The sequence below is a fragment of the Monodelphis domestica genome, chromosome 2, assembly GCF_027887165.1.
Source record: "Monodelphis domestica isolate mMonDom1 chromosome 2, mMonDom1.pri, whole genome shotgun sequence".
NCBI lineage: Eukaryota > Metazoa > Chordata > Mammalia > Didelphimorphia > Didelphidae > Monodelphis > Monodelphis domestica.
In genome coordinates, this window is record NC_077228.1 from 257,344,730 (window position 1) to 257,363,108 (window position 18,379).

Here is an 18,379-nt window from a genome sequence, read left to right on the forward strand (position 1 = left end):
TATAGGCTCTTTTCTCCACTCACTAACTCTCACACGTCACATCTCAGGAACCAATCACAGTTTCTTAATTTTTCCTGGGCCACCCAGGAGGAGGCAGTGCCTGTGGAAGCAGCTTCCTGTCTCATTGGTTCCTGTGTTCTCTAACTTCCTTTCTCTGAGGGCCTTTCTATATCTGCACATCTCAGTGGTCTTTGACCTTCAGGTCACTGAGAGGTGATATAAAAAACAAAGAGGCATTAATGGAGAGGAAAATTCTCTTCCAATACTATTAAATTCCTTATATGACACAAAAGTCATCCCAATACTTAAATAAGGGAAGAACAATTTAGAGAAAAAAACTATTGAATGTTAAACTAACTATTGACTCACAATTAAATTTAATAGTAGCAGAAAGGCTTATATGTAGCATTATGTTTAAAAGATTATAAACTATTATCAGGTTGGATTTATATCAGGATTGATTGAGTAGTAGAATGTGATCAAGAGAGATGGATGGTGGGATCTAGGTTTGGGTTTTGTGAAGGGATTTGAGAACAGTGGATGATTTAGAGGCAAATTGGTTAATGAGGGTGATCAGGATTGAGAAGAGACTATAATAGCCATTGCATGGTTTTATACTTATGGTTAGTAGGATTGGAGGTCATGGTACTGATGAAGATTTAAGGAACAATGAAAGGTTATGATCAGATAAAGTAATTTGATAAGCATGGAAGTGGAATATTTGTGAATGATATCAACAGCATGAGAATGACCATTCCTCTATAGGTGAAATGGAGAAATTTATCATGATAGCTGTGTAGATCGATTGAGAATCTGGGAAGTTACGGTATTTGAGAAATCAGTTTATATGTCAGAATTCTTTAATATGATTAGTTGGTAAGGAAAGAGGGACACACTGTGATCAGGCATTCAATTCACTGAGAATGTCTAGGGTTTAGCTATTTCACCATTTTCTTATTTGGATGAATGAATTAGAAGCTCTTATTGTTGAATGATTGGTGGTAAAGGGAGAGTCAGAATGGTGATAGGGAGCAAGGACCATTATAATTGTCCCTCAACTGATAAGTTGGTGATGATGAGAGAAAGTGAAACAAACAAACATAATGGAAAGGGTGGACAACTGTCAGCTGGAGGTAGATCTCATTGAGTGATGAAATATGTAAAGAAAGGGAGAAAGAACTCTGTTTTAAGTGAGAAGGAGTTCATTCGTTATTTTGCAAGTACTCCAAAATGCAGGCAATTTTGAAGCGTGGGATATTGGATTGATGGGATTGATAGACAGCTGAGTTTGGGAAAATGAGTTTGTTTTTCACAGATAGATGTTAAGTATCACAGGAATGGGAATGTGCTAACACTGGGAATAAGACTAATAATGCAGAACATTAGTGGATATAGAGGGGTCCTTAGAGGGAAGCAGGTGATTAAGACAGTTCAGAGTCATCACTGTAAGGATTTATATTCAGCTGGTGGCAGCGATTTCCTATGAGACCCCTTGAAGGCCACTCAGAGCAGTAATGAGCAGGAGGAGATGTGTTTTGGGGCTGAGGAGTTTGGGAGCCTGGTCAGGAGGCTAGATGACTTAGGAGAGCTTTTTGTTCTTTATTTTTATTGAAAATTAATGGTCATCAACAAAAGGGCAAGCATTTAGCTCTAGGCCTTGAAATTACTCTGCAATAGATTCAATATCAGCTAAATTAGAAACAAATTAAACCATAAATTTGTAAGCAGAGGAAAAAATCCATCAACTCTTGAGTCTGAAAACTAACTTGTAACAGTTGATTTATATATTAAATATCCAATATTCTTAGTGTCTTTGTGTTTCTTTTAAGTGGAGTGTTTCATTGTTTATACTAGAGGAAGTAAAAACTATTTAAATATACTTAAGTGATCTGTGATTTTTATCAGTCAGTAAATATTAAAAAAGTATACAAATATGCTAAATTACTAGATATAAAGAAGAGGAAAAGACATGTCTTGCTCTTAAGGAGCCCATACTATAATGGGAAACATCACATTAAAAATAAGTTGAAAAGTATAAATGAAGAGGAGATAGAAGAGAGGGCATAATGAAGTACAGTGGAGTACTTTGAAATTAGTGTTATAAATTGCAGAACAGTTGTAACTGCGTTGGTAGACAGTGATCTCTAGATCAACAAAATCAGTTATAATACATGGTATTGATTGTAAGACAAAAAGTAAGGGTTTTAAACAGAACAAGCTCCCCCTACCACTCTAATTATAAGTTGTAAAATGAATAGTTTTTATTATATTAAATAAAAAAGCTTTTGAACAAACAGAAGCAATGTAACCTAGATATAGGGAAACAACCATATGGGGGGAAATTTTGTAGCAAATTTCTCTGATGAAGAGAACAAAGTCAAATTTATAAGAATACAAGTCATTCCCCAGTTGACAAATGGTTAAAGGATACAAACAAGCAATTTTCAGATGAAGACATTAAAGCTAATGATCATATAAAAATGTTCTAAATCACTCTTCATTAAAGAAATGCAAATTAAAACAACTCTGATGTACCCCCTACACTGTAAGATTGACCCGTTTGACAGTAATGGAAAGTGATAAAAGTTAGAGGAGATATGGCAAAATTGGGACACTGTTGAATTGTTGGTGGAGTTGTGAACTGATCCAGCCATTCTGAAGGGCAATTTGGAACTATGCCCAAAGGGTTATAAAACTCTGCATCCCAATTGGGGAATGGTTGAACAAACTATAATATGTTGATGATGGAATACTGTTGGGTCATAAAAAATGATAAGCAGCATTTCAGAAAAAGTTGAAAGATCTATATGAATTGATGCAGTGAAATAAGCAGAAGTGGAAGAACATTGTACCTAGGGTAAGAGCAATATTGTGTAATGATCAACTGTGAAAGACTTAGCTACTCAACAATACAATGATCCAGGACAATTCTGAAGGACATATGACAACAAATGCTGTTCATCTTCAGTGAAAGAACAATTGGAGTCAGGCAGATGAAAGCATACTATTGTTCACAATAGTTTATTTATGGCTTTATTTTGGAGTTTAGTTTTATATGAGTATTCTCTTACAAGGATGACCAATATTAAGAAGTATGTTTGGCATGATAGTACATGTATAACCCAGATCAACTTCTTTACCATCTGTGAGAGGGGAAAGGGAAAGGAGGGAGGGAGGAAGACAATTTGGGCCATATAATTTTGGAAAACTTATGCTGAAAATTCTCATTACATATAATTGTGAAAATAATATCTTTGAATAAAAAAAAAGAAACTACACCGTAGTCTATTTTAGCTTACTATATCATGAGTCAATGGATACATAAAAATTTTGTATTAATATTTACATGTAAATGTATGAGATATTGAATGGGAACTTCCTCAGTTTTCCTTGTCTTGTGACTTTTCTTGTGTTTTCCTGTGTCTTGATCTGATGGTAACTGAGGCATGGCAGTTAAAGTTCTGAAAGCTCTTTCTGCTGTGGGGTAGGGTACTGAACTGTAAGTTTCCTTTGGTCTGAAATTCCTGCCTAGGTAATTTCTTTGCAAACCTTATAATAGGTTAGAAGTTGGAACTGAGACTCTGCTCTGCTACTAGGGATTGGAACCATACCATTACTGCTTGCATCTGAACTTTTTCCTTTTGGTACACAACCTAAGGCTTACAAATGTCCTTAACTCTAGAACACCACCCCTGGCCTTGGATCCCCTCTTTAATCTACCCTGGATTGTTGACCTTACTGGAGTAATTATTGAGAAAACTGCTAATTGCTCCCTGGTCCTGCATCTTGCTATGCTTATTGTGGATCTGAGACATTATCCCAATACCTGGTTGCTGTTGTGCTTCAGTGTTGAGAGGCATGCTCCCTATCAGACCCTGTCCACCATAGACCTGGGAAAAATAGTTACCTGATACTTTTTCTTCAATTTCCATCCCAGGATTCAATCTGACACATTTTCCCAGATCTGTTTGAGGAATTATTGGGAGATGTTTCCTCCTCTACTTCCTGTTACGTGCTAGCTCCAGAGTTACATGAGTAATTTAGTGCTGTACCTTTCCAAGTTGATATTTTGGAAGGTTATATGTTTATTAAAGTGACTTTGGCCCTTTGAAATATTTCTTGAATAGTGTTTTTGAAGTGCTTTGAGAGATTATATTATTCAGCTGGCATTATTTGACATGAGATGCAACTGCTATGCACATCATTGTTTACAATATTCTCACTGACAACAAGTATTTTCTTTTGAAGATAGATTTTGCTTTTTGGAAGCATTGACTATTTACATAGATTTTCCCAAATTTTTAAAAATAGGGTTTGCTAAAATTTTGTGTTCCTTTTATCTATTGAGTAGGATATGTAGTTGTTATAGTGCTTTGCACATAATAGCTCAGTAAATATTCAACTCAGGTATTGTGGTGTCCTTTTGATAATTTACAAGAGGAATTGTTGGCATTGTATATATATATATATATATTTTTTTTTTTGGTGTGCCAAGAATGACAGATGCATAAAGTTTGTGGATTCTCAAGTCTGGAAGAAATAGGGATATTTTCTTCCACTTACTTCATTTTAAAGATATGGAAACTGTGTTTGAGAGAGGATTAAATGAAACTTGTCCAGTAACACAATTAAAGGTAAAGCTACAACTTTGAGGTTCTTTTGGGAGCCAAGCCTGCAGTCTCTCAAAGTCAGGGGTCCTTTTGACATAAGTGGAGCGGTCAGGTGAATAATGAAGAGGTGAGAGACAATTGAGTGCTCAGATCTGTGCTTAGGTGTCATGCAGCTGTTCTGCCATTGCACGGGGTTTGCATTTATTTTATAGCTTCAGTGAGTACATGCTTTGCTGGTACACAATTATTTTTCAACATACATGATCTTCTCCAGATAATTGGATGTGTCACACGTTAACAAATTACTTAATCAACATTCTGTGATCATTTACCCTGTTGCCACAAAAGAAATATTCATGAGGGAGATGAATGACATGGATAGGGTGATCTGGAGGTTAGTTCCTCCTGACCTGTGGGATGACCAGCTAGGAGGAATCATTGTTGCTTTTAATCAGCTTTCACAATCGATCACAATTACTTAGGAGATGAGTACAAAACATTTTGTAGCTAGGTACGGGGTTAGAGGTTAGACCAGAATTGGAATTTTCCTTAATTTCCAAGTTACATTTTTCTTATGCTTCATTAAGGCACCTTGACAATGTTGCCTGGTTATTGTAAGCATAATTAACCAGCAAAGTGTGTTAGTAGCTTGTGCTTCAGAGGAGTGATTGTGGTGCTTATGTGTTTGGCTAACAGTGGTTGTGGGGCCTCTGAGTGTACTTCTTCTAAGAGAGAAAAGGAAGAGGTTTTAAGTCTGTGAATGTAATCTTTTTAGGGTATTAAAGTGTAACCCTGTAAGTATTTGCTCTTATATTATTTCTCCTGTGCTGGGAAGAGATTAGTATCTATTAGTAAGGGAAGTTGGAGGAAGAAGTCACACAGAGGGGGTTCAGTGGGTGCCTCATCTTTTCTGAAGGCTGTCAGACAGCAGGAGTATGATGACTCTCCACAAGGTTCAGTTATGTTTTTGTATTCAGTATGTGATCTTAGTGGTATTAGTAGTAGTGGTAGTCTCTTGGTGATCGAGAATGACTATTGTCTTTGTGCAGTTCCATCTACGGTGTACCCTCATGTGGCTTTGAAGTCCAAAGACTGAGGCGCAAAGTTTGTGGCACATGGGGCCTGGGACGCCAGTTGTTACGGGAGGTGCAGTTGTGGCCTGGTGTCGGCGTTCACGTGCAGCGGCAAGACGTCGACGTCACTCATCTTCAAAGGTGGTGGCGGCATGGTTAATGTGGGTTCACCAGCTGCTTCTGTCAGAGGCAGCAAGTTCTAGTTGCTTTGGTGTAATGCCAGCCCACTTCAAGTTTGACTTTAGCTGATGCTGGTATCTTTTCTTTGGTCGACCTTGTTTCCTGAGTCCAGCAGACAGTTCACCATAGAATCCCTGTCTTGGTATTCGCTGTGGGTCCATGCGGATGACGTGTCCAGACCATCGTAGCTGGGTTTTGAGGACCATGACTTAGATGCTGGTGGAGTTGGCTCTATCGAGGACTTCCTGATTGGTGATTCTGTCCTGCCATGGGATCCTCATGATTGACCGGAGGGAGCGTTGGTGGAATTGCTCCAGCTGTTTTCATGTGCTTCCGGTACAATGTCCGTGTCTCGCAACCATACAGGAGTGAGCTGAGGACCACTGCGTTATACACTTTGAGCTTCGTCGCAGTGCTTACACCTCTGTGTTGGAGGACTTTGCAGTGCAGCCGCCCGAGTGCCTGGCTGGCCTTTTGGATCCTGGCATTAATCTCGTGGTCTAGGGACCCGTCGTTGGCGATGGTGCTGCCCAGGTACTTGAAAGTGTTGATGTTAGAAAGCTGCATGCCGTCGATTATAATGCACAGCTGGTTCCTTGGCCTCCCTGGTGCAGGTTGGAACAGCACCTCTTTTTTTTTTTTTACATTATTTTATTTGGTCATTTCCAAACATTATTCACTGGAAACAAAGATCATTTTCTTTTCCTCCCCGCCCCCCCTCCCACCACCTTTCCCTCTCCCATAGCCGACGAACGATTCCACTGGTTATCACATGTATTCTTGACTCGAACCCATTTTCCTGTTGTTGGTATTTGCATTAGAGTGTGAGTCTCTCCTCAGTCATATCCCCTCAACCCCTGTAGTCAAGCAGTTGCTTTTCATCGGTGTTTTTACTCCCACAGTTTATCCTCTGCTTGTGGATAGTATTTTTTAGATCCCTGCAGATTGTTCAGGGACATTGCATTGACACTAATGGAGAAGTCCATCACCTTCGATTGTACCACAATGTATCAGTCTCTGTGTACAATGTTTTCCTGGTTCTGCTCCTTTCACTCTGCATCACTTCCTGGAGGTTGTTCCAGTCTCCATGGAATTCCTCCACTTTATTATTCCTTTGAGCACAATAGTATTCCATCACCAACATATACCACAATTTGTTCAGCCATTCCCCAATTGATGGGCATCCGCTCGTTTTCCAATTTTTGGCCACCACAAAGAGTGCAGCTATGAATATTCTTGTACAAGTCTTTTTCCTTATTATCTCTTTGGGGTACAAACCCAGCAGTGCTATAGCTGGATCAAAGGGCAAACAGTCTTTTATCACCCTTTGGGCATAGTTCCAAATTGTCCTCCAGAATGGCTAGATCAATTCACAACTCCACCAGCAATGAATTAGTGTCCCTACTTTGCCACATCCCCTCCAGCATTCATTACTTTCCATAGCTGTCTTGTTAGCCAATCTGCTAGGTGTGAGGTGATACCTGAGGGTTGTTTTGATTTGTATCTCTGATTATAAGGGATGTAGAGCATTTTTTCATGTGCTTATTAATAGTTTTGATTTCTTTGGCTGAAATCTGCCTGTTCATGTCCCTTGCCCATTTATCAATTGGAGAATGGCTTGATTTTTTTTGTACAATTGATTTAGTTCTTTGTAAATTTGAGTAATTAAACCTTTGTCAGAGGTTTTTATGAAGATTGTTTCCCAATTTGTTGCTACCCTTCTGATTTTGGTTACATTGGTTTTGTTTGTACAAAAACTTTTTAATTTGATGTATTCCAGATTATTTATTTTACATTTTGTAACTCTTTCTAAGTCTTGCTTGGTTTTGAAGTGTTTCCCTTCCCAAAAGTCTGACATGTATGCTATTCTGTGTTCACCTAATTTTCTTATAGTTTCCTTCTTTATGTTCAAGTCATTCACCCATTTTGAATTTATCTTAGTGTAGGGTGTGAGGTGTTGATCTAAACCTAATATTTCCCACACTGTCCTCCAATTCTCCCAGCAGTTTTTATGAAATAGTGGATTTTTGTCCCAAAAGCTGGAATCTTTGGGTTTGTCATATACTGTCTTGCTTAGGTCGCTTGCCCCCTGTCTATTCCACTGATCCTCCTTTCTGTCTCTTAACCAGTACCAAATTGTTTTGATGACCGCTGCTTTATAATATAGTCTGAGATCTGGGACTGCAAGTCCCCCTTCCTTTGTATTTTTTTTTTCATTATTTCCCTGGATATCCTTGATCTTTTGTTCTTCCAAAATGGATTTCTTCTGCCTTTTTTTCCCACCATCGGTCTTGCATCTTCCTGATCTCACACTGCGCCGTGGCTTGGAGAGACTTGAATCTGTCCTTTTTAGGAGCAGAGTTTGGGTTATTTTGCCACTCCATAAAGGCTTTGTTCTTCTTGCTCAATAGGTCTTCAATAGCAGTGTTGTTCTGGTCAAACCAGTCCTGGTGGTTGCGTTGTTTTGGGCCTAGGACTGCCTTTGATGTTTCCTTCACTGTGTCTCTGAACTGGTTCCATTTCTCAGTTGAGCTTCCAGTGAGTGGTCCCTTGGCAGACAGCTTGTCGTCCAGGCAGGACTGGAACGTTTGCAAAAAAGATGGCTCTCTAAGATGACTCACTGTTGTAAAATGCGTGAACTGTCTGGGCGGTGAACTGTCTGGGCGCGTTTTGGATGGCGAGGCGCAATGCGCATTTGAAGAGTCGCTCTAACCAATCAGTGGTCTGTCCAGCATTCAGCTCCTCTCATGGCTCTGGTGATCTTTACATCCTGGATGTCTTGCCAGCGTACAATGGTGTAGTCAATGAGATGCCACTGTTTTGATCTTGGGTGCATCCATGTTGTTTTATATTTGTTCGCCATTCTGAACACAGTGTTCGTGATGGTGAGTTCAAACTCTAAGCATTTGCTGAATAGCAGTAGGCTGTTGTTGTTCATTTTTCCCATGCCGTGTTTGCCGAGCACTCCTTTCCATCTTTCATGGTCCTGGCCAAAGCGGGCGTTGAAGTTTCCCAGTATCAGTTTGTCATTTGTGGGCACTGAGTGCAGGATGGCACTCAGGTCAGGGTAGAACTTCTCAATGGTCTCCTCTGTGCTGGTCCGTGTTGGGGCATATGTGCTGATGATTGTGGCATACCGGTCTTTGCTGAGAGGCAAACGGATCTTCATGAGCCTCTCGCTGATGCCCACAGGCAAGTCTGGCAGCTGATTGAGCAAACTGGTCTTGATGGCCAGGCCGACACCGTGGATTCTGTCTTAATTTGAGGCTCTACCTTTTCAGAAGAAGGTGTATACAGTGGTGGGTTCACTGAATGATCCCTCTTCTGGTAAGCGTGTTTCGCTTAATGCTGCGATGTCGATGTTATATCGCGCCAGTTCTTTACCGATTAGAGCTGTTCTTCTCTCAGGTCTTGGGGTATTCTCTCTATCAAGTAATGTCCTGATGTTCCATGCTCTTAGTAGGAGTTTCTTTGTATTTTTTCTTTGATTTCGACCGCTTAAAGGGGATGACCCGCCAACCGCGGTGTGCTGACCACCGGGTGTTTGTAGGGTAGGCAATGTTTGGGACACCTTTTCTAGTCCCCTCCCTTGATTAGGGTGAGCAGTGCTGTCCTAGAGAGGGCTGCTCAGTCGCCCAGGATGCTGCCGAACGTCCCTGCTGCCCACAGGGCCGAGCGACCACTGGTCCGTGGGCCGCCTACGTGCAGGATCGTGACTACAACTTCCAGTGGTCACCTCCACCTGTTGCGTCGTCACTCCCCCATTGCCGCAGGTCTTGAAGAGGGTGGACGGGGTTAGGCTAGATGAGTGTGCACAAAGATACTTGTGCGTGAAAGAGATTTAAGTGGAAAAGCCGATGCACAGTGACAGTCCCACTCTCTCGGCTTTGGAAGCCTGGGTCCAGTGGTACGAAAATTCGTTACACCTGGAGACTTCCTTAGCTGCATTGGATGGCCGTGTTGTCCTTTGTGCTCCAACACACCCTAAGCACTCCACAGTGCTTTGCTGCGTCGCCCTCTCAGCCGTTGAACCTTCTTATTGGTTTCTTCCGTCTGTTCAGCCGAAGCAGTCTTCACATACTGGGTGAGCAAAGCCCTGGTTCACCATGGGTCGACGACCCGAAGGCTACCCTCACAAGGTTTGGCCGGCCTGTTGAAGCCGTTGCCCGGGTTGTGGCCGCTACCACATGCTAGCAGCTACTAGGAGCCACAAGTTAAAGCTGGGTGTCAGGTGGGGGTCAGAGGCTGGAGAGTTAGAACAACATACATTCTATCACAATGGGATAGTACTTTTGTAGTCATGTTTGTAAACTTTTCATTAAATAAATTATGTATAAGTAATTGTTAATTATGGGTGAATGTAATTAATCATTTATAGTTATTAAATGGGTGTGGAATAGGAAAAAAGTATATTTCTCTTCAACTATATTTTATTTGTAGCCTGATAGTGTAAGCCTCAATGAACGATTTTATTTTTAAAAGAAAGTAATCTTTTTAAACTAAGAAAAGTACAGCTTAGGGGCAATGAAATGATATAAGGATAATTTTAATGTCTAAGTGAATATACAAGCAAAATTCAGTAGATCAAAATCATTTTTAACCATAGAAATTCCAAGCCTAGCAGTTATTACTCACTTATTTTAAAATATTTAATACAACAGAATTCTAGTCCAATTGGTGAATTAGGATAGTATCTTGGAGTTTGATGGAATAGGTTTCAGTTTGTGGAAATGTCTACTTTTTGAGGAAGACAGTATTTTAATACTTATTATCTTTTTTGTGAAGATGTAAAGAAAATCACTTTTTTTCGATGTTGGCAAGTATGGCTAACTTTATGTAAATGGATACTACTCTACAAATCCAGCTTTTTTTCACTACCATTTGATTTCAGCCAGACTGTGGTACATGAATACTACATATTTAACCTCACAAAGCTTATACAATTTTCCTCACCTAAAATGATACTATGTTCACCTCTGTCCTAATCAACCATAGATTTCTTTGAGACTTGAGTCTTCTCTTTTTAAAAAATTTCCCTAGCTACTCTAGGTCATATTGATTTCTTTCTCTAGAAGCTTAATAAATTTATTTATGAGCTCATCCATGATGACAGAGACTATATTTTATGCTACTCTCATTTTCTATACATGTTTTTGTATATGTTTTATACATATATTAAATGCTCAGTAAATATTTTGAGAAATAAAATCACTGTTGTTGCTGTCTATACTTGTCTTCTGGGGCAATAAGCTTTGGTTCAAACCAGGAAAATTGGGATTTTTCTATCCATTGAATTAAGTTGCTTGTTTGAAGCTAATAGACCTTAAATAATTTTTAATACAAATTTTTCCAATGATTAGCTAAATTTAGTTTGGTATAATAATGTGTATGGTTGTTCAGGTATCTTGTATTTGTCCATTCTTTGCTGATTTGATTTTAAGTACATTTTTTTTATGTGTGATGAACATCACTTGAGGGCTTTGGTGTAGAGTAGGTTATATTCTAGGATTTTCTGCCAACACTTAATATTTTATGGGATCCACAGGTAATACTTAAAAAACTGAAAGCTAAATATGATGCCTAGTATTCATAACTTTAAAAAAGGAGATAATGTAATGAATTGCAGTAATTAAAGGTGCAACAAAAGAGAACAACCTATTTAATTTTTTTTAGAAGAAAAACTTAAAACTCAGTCTTTTAAAATCAAGAGTAGAGAATATGTAATTTAATTTTTAAAAACCGATAAGCAATGGGGATAGAAAAATGAAGGAGAGGAGAGGAGGTACATTAACACAGATGATTGCCATAGTCTCTTAATCTTTCTCCTCAGATCTCTGATAATGTTATTCTTTTGCTTAAAATCCTTCAGCAAAGTTCCTTTTGGTTAACATAAAAATTTTTGAATGTGGAATATTAAAAATGAGAGCTTACTTACAACTTATTGCTTATCTTTTTGCTTTTCAGATCGTGAAGACCAGTCGATTCTTTGCACGTAAGTAAACAAATAATAAATTTTCATAGTTGTCTTATAGTTAGAGGAACTTAGAGGCAGTTTTCCTAAATAAGTTAAATCATTGACACTATTAAACTTTGTTTTTTAAACTTTTTGGGGTTTTTTGTTTGTTGAATTAGAGGTGGGACATAATGGGACAAATGAGGTCAACTAGTTGGCTCAGTGGATTGAGAGCCAGGCCCAGAGATGGGAGGTCCTGGGTTCAAATTTGGATTTGGACACTTCCTAGCTGTGTGACCATGAGCAAGTCATTTAACTCCCATTGCTTAGCCCTTACTGCTCTCCCACCTTGGAACCAATACATAGTACTGATTCTAAGACAGAAGGTAAGGGTTAAAAAAAGAATGGGACAAATATTTAATATATTTTTTATGTCTTTCATTTGTCTTTTCAGTTAATAAAACATTTCTTTTTTCTCACTTTTTTCAGATACCTGGGTCTCATATCTTGTTTCTATTGTCTCAAATACTTGATTCTATTCAGTTAATCACCACATTTTTAGGTGTCTTCCTTTAATTTTAAAATATCTATCTTATCTCCTCACTTCCCCACTGCCACCATATTGTGTCAGTTCCTTATGAGGATATCGTTCCTGCTTTTAGTCTCTCTCCTTTTCTAGTTCATTATTCATACTGATGCTATATTATTTTCCTCCTAAAATGTTTTCCTTCTAAAATGTTTTCTTCCTAAAGTCCTTAATCATCCACTGAAGACCATATAGCATTATTTATTCCACCTTCAGGATCCTGGTTGATATTTCTTTGCCCAGTGAATACTGTTCAACAGAGCAGGGAATGATTGAAAAAGGAAGACTTAGGGGCTATATGATAGTTATCTTGGAAGTATTTGTAAAAGAGGGGTTATATTTGACCCACACAGGACCAACAGAAATTAGCAGCAATGCTAGAAATTTCAGAGATGCCATTTTAGACTGATTTCTTGAATGGAAATGATCTGCTTTGGTGTAGGTATAGTGGGTTCCTTCTTAAAAATTGTTCTTCGAGTAATAGTTGGTTTTTATTATAGAGAGGATTCTTGTTTAGTTAGGTATGGGTTGGGCTATATAGTCCTAAGATTCTTTGATGTTAAAATTTAAATGATCTGAATTAATAGGGTGGTACTACCAGCTTCTTGTTGGACTCTCACTAAGGGCCAACTCTTGCACCTACTGGATGCTAAGGAGAAGATGCCTATTGCTTAGTGTGCCTGGCATCTTTCTATTGGACCCTGATCCTGGATAATTATCAGTGTCAGGACTCAAGCTGAGAAAAATATTTCTGCTGCTGATTGTGCCTTCCAACTTTGACCCATTGGGGTTCCTTTCTTCATCATTGGGGCTCCTAGAACTCTTCAGGATGTGGACTGCCCTCTAAACAAGACCTCTTTCAGGGCCCCTGACCCCTGTGCGACCTTCTCTAGGACAAATAATGTTATCTGCACCTTTTGCCTGTTGGGAGGCAATCCTCCTGGGTTTTCACAGGATACAACATAAAAATATACATATACATATAGGCAGATGGAAGATCTGGAATACTAGTCTCTTCTCAGTGAACTTCTCTCTATAACTACTGATACTCTACTTGTGCTCTGCTCAATGGTTAGTCTATTCTGGTTTCCTTTTACACAAGCTCATCCCCATAATTCTGAGCCTTGCCTACCAAAAAGACAAAGTCCATTCCTCATCTTCAGCTTGCCACTTCCTCACCCTTATCCATCTCAGCCCACTCCTTCTTCTCCCAAATATTTCTCCATGTCTATGTACCCTTTCCATTGTACTTTCTGGAATGCCCATTCCACAATTAATAAAATCCCTTGGTCTTAAACCTCCTTCTTTCTCTTTCTTTCTATTATCTGACCCAAGTTCTTTGATCTACTCCATTTCCCATGGCCTATTCCACCTCATAAAGATACCTGTTCCTCTTTTTTGAACATAAACACTAAATTTCTTTTATCTGATCATAATATATATATATATATATATATATATATATATATATTTAAAACCCTTACCTTTCGTCTTGGAGTCAATACTGTGTATTGGCTCCAAGGCAGAAGAGTGGTAAGGGCTAGGCAATGGGGGTCAAGTGACTTGCCCAGGGTCACACAGCTGGGGAGTGTCTGAGTTCAGATTTGAATCTAGGACCTCCCATCTCTAGGCCTGGCTCTCAATCCACTGAGCCACCCAGCTGCCCCCTGATCATAATATTTTATTCCATCTTTCCCTTTGTGTTAGGATCAATAAACTTTTTCTTTATCTTCATTTTGACCTCTATTCTCTCTACCCCTCCTCAGTTCTTTCCTAGGTTATCAACTTGTACTGACTACATTCTCTCTTCTCTTGACTGCGTGGGTGAACTAACTCAAATCTGCACCATCCTTGTTGCTTTGTTCTGTGATGCTTTACCAAATCCCAGTACTTCCGTCATCTGCCCATTTTGATCCTGTTCTGAATGGAGCTGCAATAATCACTTTGCTATTCCTCTTTTCACAAATGCTGTTCCAAACTTTGTCATATCTTTTTAAGCCTCACATAGCATCCCCTCCTTTTAACTTCTTAGCAGAGAATGTTCTCAAAATTCATTGAGAATACTGAGACCATTTACCAAGAGCTCCCTTTCTTCCTCTCTTTATCTCACATAATTAGAACTTTCCCCCCAATTAACTCTTGTTTTACTCCAGTCTCAGTTAAAAATTTGACCCTTATCTTTTCCTTGGCCATACCACCACTCAACTTTTCCAGTATATTGCTTCTTGGGTGTCTCTAATCTTAGATTAGAGAGACTTAATAAAGTCTCTTTATTATCTTTTGACTCTTTCTCTGCTGCCTATTGATATAGCCAAGTCTCTCCAGTATTCTGAAATATAAAACCTCTCATTTGATCCAGTAATCCCCACTAGTTATGGTCTTTTAATTGCCAGATCCATGCATAGTCTCTTCTTAATCCTGATCCGTCTTGACTTTTCTACATCATTTGACACTTGATAACCTTTGTCTCCTGGATACCCTTCTCCTGTTAAGAGTAAAATTAGGGTTGTTGACTGAATATTATATTAGTGGTCGCTAGGGATTAAAATTCAATCCCAAGTCAGTTTGTGATTTTTATGGTGGGTTTAATTACAACAGAGGGAAGAAATTAAGAAGAGAGAGAGGAAAAGAAACTGGACTACTTTGGCAAGCCAGCAAGGAAAAGAGGAAAGGAGGAATCACCTTAAACTACTCACCAAGCATGCTAAGAACACCACCATGAGCTCCCAACGCTGAAAGAGCCCCATGTCTGAGAGAGAGAGAGAGAAAGAGAGAGAGAGAGTTAGAGTTCTTTTCCTGCGTCTCACATGTACCCCAATGGTAGCTTAAGCTTGGCTTAGGACAGCCTCGTGGGTCTGTCAGTTGTTTCTTATTTGTCACTTGTTAGCACATGTTAGTCATAGGCTATCCTCCTCAATACTTAATCCTTAAGTAGGGGTGTATACATTCCTGGTTGCTAGAATTATAAGACTAAGCAAAATGGAGAAAATCTAAAATTCACACTCCTAGGTTTTTCTGACATTGTTCTATCCTGGTTCTTCTACTTGTCCAACTAGTTCTTCTTATTCTACTTTGCTGATTCTTCATCCACGTGATTCTAAGGGGATCCCCTAAGACTATACTATTTTAGTTGGTGATGCTATCAGTTCCTATTGGTTCAATTATTGTCTCTATTCAGATGTTTTGCACTTTCATTTGTCCAGCTTTCTCTTTACTAATTTATACTTCGTCAACTATCTTATCTCGAACTAAATGAGTAATAGGGATCAGAAATTCTGCATGTTCAAAACAACTCATTATGCCCTTTTTTCCCTTTCTCACCCTTCCCATTTTGAATTTTCCTCTTACTATTGAGAGTATTTAAGCTTGCCATCTTGCCATCTTCATAATCTCCTTGACAGTTTACTCTTACTCTATAACTTTAATCTATTTCCATATTTTATCATTTCTGACATTACAATTTTCTCTCCTCATAAAGTCACAATCTTAGTTTAGCCCCTCATTACCTCACCTAGAATATCACAATGGTCTCCCTTTTTCAGATCTTTTCCATACTCCGGTTCATTCTTTATTTGTCTGACAAGGATTTGTTTTTTAGCATTAAAAATGGAGTCTCAGTTTACTAGTGAAATAAAATGCTAATAAAATAAAATATTAATAAAAGCATGAAAATTAGATCTTTGTACAATAGTTACACAAGTAGTTTCAATGGCAGACTGAATGATGATTACAAATGCTTCTTTGTCATACTAGATACTGGGATTTTTCTAAAGTATGGCTGTGACCATGTCACCTTTTTCCTCAGAAGATGTCAGAATTGCCTCCTGTGAGATTTAAAATGGTTGAGGTCTTAAACTGTAGTGATTAAAATAGTGGAAGATATAAATTGTGATAGATATAAGAGAGGGTGAGTAAATTTGACCGCAGAAATATGTTTCACTACAGTGTCTTGGGTTTTAAAATCAAATATAAGGTGGTCGCCAGGGAAATATTCCCAATTATTCAAATACCCAAGTCAATTGGGTTTTATAGAGATTTTTAATTAACAATACAATGAGTAATGAAAGAAAGAGAGAGAGAATAAGAAAGGAATGAGTATGAAGGGCCTCAAGCCAATATGGCCTAGACCTGAGTCTTAAAAGAGAAATCAGTCAGTTTTTTAACACTCACCACAAGGTCTGACTAAACAAGGATACTAGTGACACCAGGCCTTCCAGTCCAAGGAAGGACACCAAGCGTCCTTCCTCAAAGAGTCTTCCAGCCAGAGATTGCTTCAAAGGGCCTCTCTCAATAGCCTCCAGAGCTCTTACCCCAGAGGAACAGAGTCCCTCAGAGGAGCTCCTCAAGGAACTCTCCTTCAGAATGAGAGTCAGAAATCCAGATCCTTTCTTGCTCTTCTCTGAGCTCTTATTTTTAAGGGTCAAATCTCCTCTGTCACCTCCCCTAAGTCCTTACATCTACCAATCACTGCAAATGTTTCTAAAGAACGGCCCATCTTGAATTCACAGCTGAGTAGTTTTAATCTCTTTAGTAAGTCAGGAAAAAATGCTGCTGTGTCGACAAATTTCATTAAGAAAAAACCTCTGAATAAGTTATCCCCCTTTTTAGTTTAAGTAGTTTACAAGTTGCCCCACCTTTATCGGTACTTAGTATCCCATTGTATCAATTCTAAAATAGTCATGACTCAAAGAACTTCCTGTCCCTTCCATAAGCATGGATCAAAGTACTTTCATTGTTCTGAAGGAGTTTTATGTCCTAAAGCAGTCTTAAGTAGGGTGGAGTAGGGATATTCCCAAGGCAAGGAGTTTTCACACTTAAGTAGAATTCTCAATATCTGCTAGGGAATTTTTTTTTAAGTAGAAGATTCCCCAATGGGGGAAATTTCCAACATTCATAAGTCTGAGAAATTTTAAGGTTTACACTCCATAGCTACAGGATCAAATACAAACTCCCAAGTTTGTCCTTTAAAACTCTTCCTAACCTGCTCTCTTCCTACTTTTTTCCTCTGCTCCAGTGTGCTCTTGTGATCCAGCTACATGGGCCCATTTTCTGTTCTGACACAACACTTTTCTTTTGCCCTTCATGCCTGTAATGTTCTGGTCCTTCATCTCTTAGATCTAGGTTTCTCTGGCCTCTTTTAAAACTCAGCTCAAAGGCTACTAAAAGAGGTCTTTCCCTACTCCCTCCAATTGCTAATGCTGCTCATTTAATATTAGCTTCCATCTATGTTGTATATGTACTTTGTTGTAAATACTTCTTTTCTCCCTCTTTAGAATGAATGTTCCTTGAAGGCAGGGGCTGTTTTTGATTTTCTTTGTATCTCCAGTGCTTCACACATTTCCTACAAAATACTTGTTTAACCAACTGACTGACCTTTAATTATGAAGTTTTTGCAACTTTCACCCTTTATTCCTTGTTTTTCCTGGTCCTAGGAGGCAAAAATCTAATTTTTTTTCTATATGACAGTCATTTAGATAGTTACTTAAAGAAAACTATAGTGTTTCTTCCCCTCTTCCAAACAGGTGCTCTTTTATCTGGGCTCTGTATTCCCAGTTCCTTCAACTTAACCCTCATGGCATGACCTTGCAATTTTTTTAAAATAACCCTTGCCTTTGTTCTTAAAATCAGTATTAGTTCTAAGGCATAAAAGTGGTAAAGGCTAAGCAATTGAAGTTTTAAGTAGCATGTTCAGAGTCAGTTACACAGCTAAGAAGTGTGTGAGGTTAGATTTGAACCTAGGACCTCCCATCTCCTAGGACCTGCTCCATCTGGTACACATTCTCATATGCATACTTCTTTGCCCCTATCTATAATTCTTTTATTCTCAGGATATTATCTTCTGGACATGATAAAATTTGTTTCTCTTCCCTAGTCATTCCATAACTGAATATATTCCATGCATCACATGTGCAGAACAGAGTTTTGCAGAACTTTTCTTCATAAGGAACCCTTATTGTGCTGGCCACTATATCTATTA

General features: G+C 38.7%; 1 protein-coding gene across 5 annotated transcripts in view; it reads left to right on the forward strand.

The window, feature by feature from the left end:
• MYH10 (myosin heavy chain 10) overlaps positions 1-18,379 on the forward strand; it is a 199,968-nt gene that overhangs the window by 55,400 nt on the left and 126,189 nt on the right. For all 5 annotated transcript variants that reach the window (XM_056817527.1, XM_056817530.1, XM_056817529.1 and 2 more), the window contains exon 4: positions 11,828-11,855. In XM_056817527.1, coding sequence (XP_056673505.1) covers positions 11,828-11,855 — 28 coding nt within the window. The remainder of the gene's footprint in view (positions 1-11,827; positions 11,856-18,379) is intronic.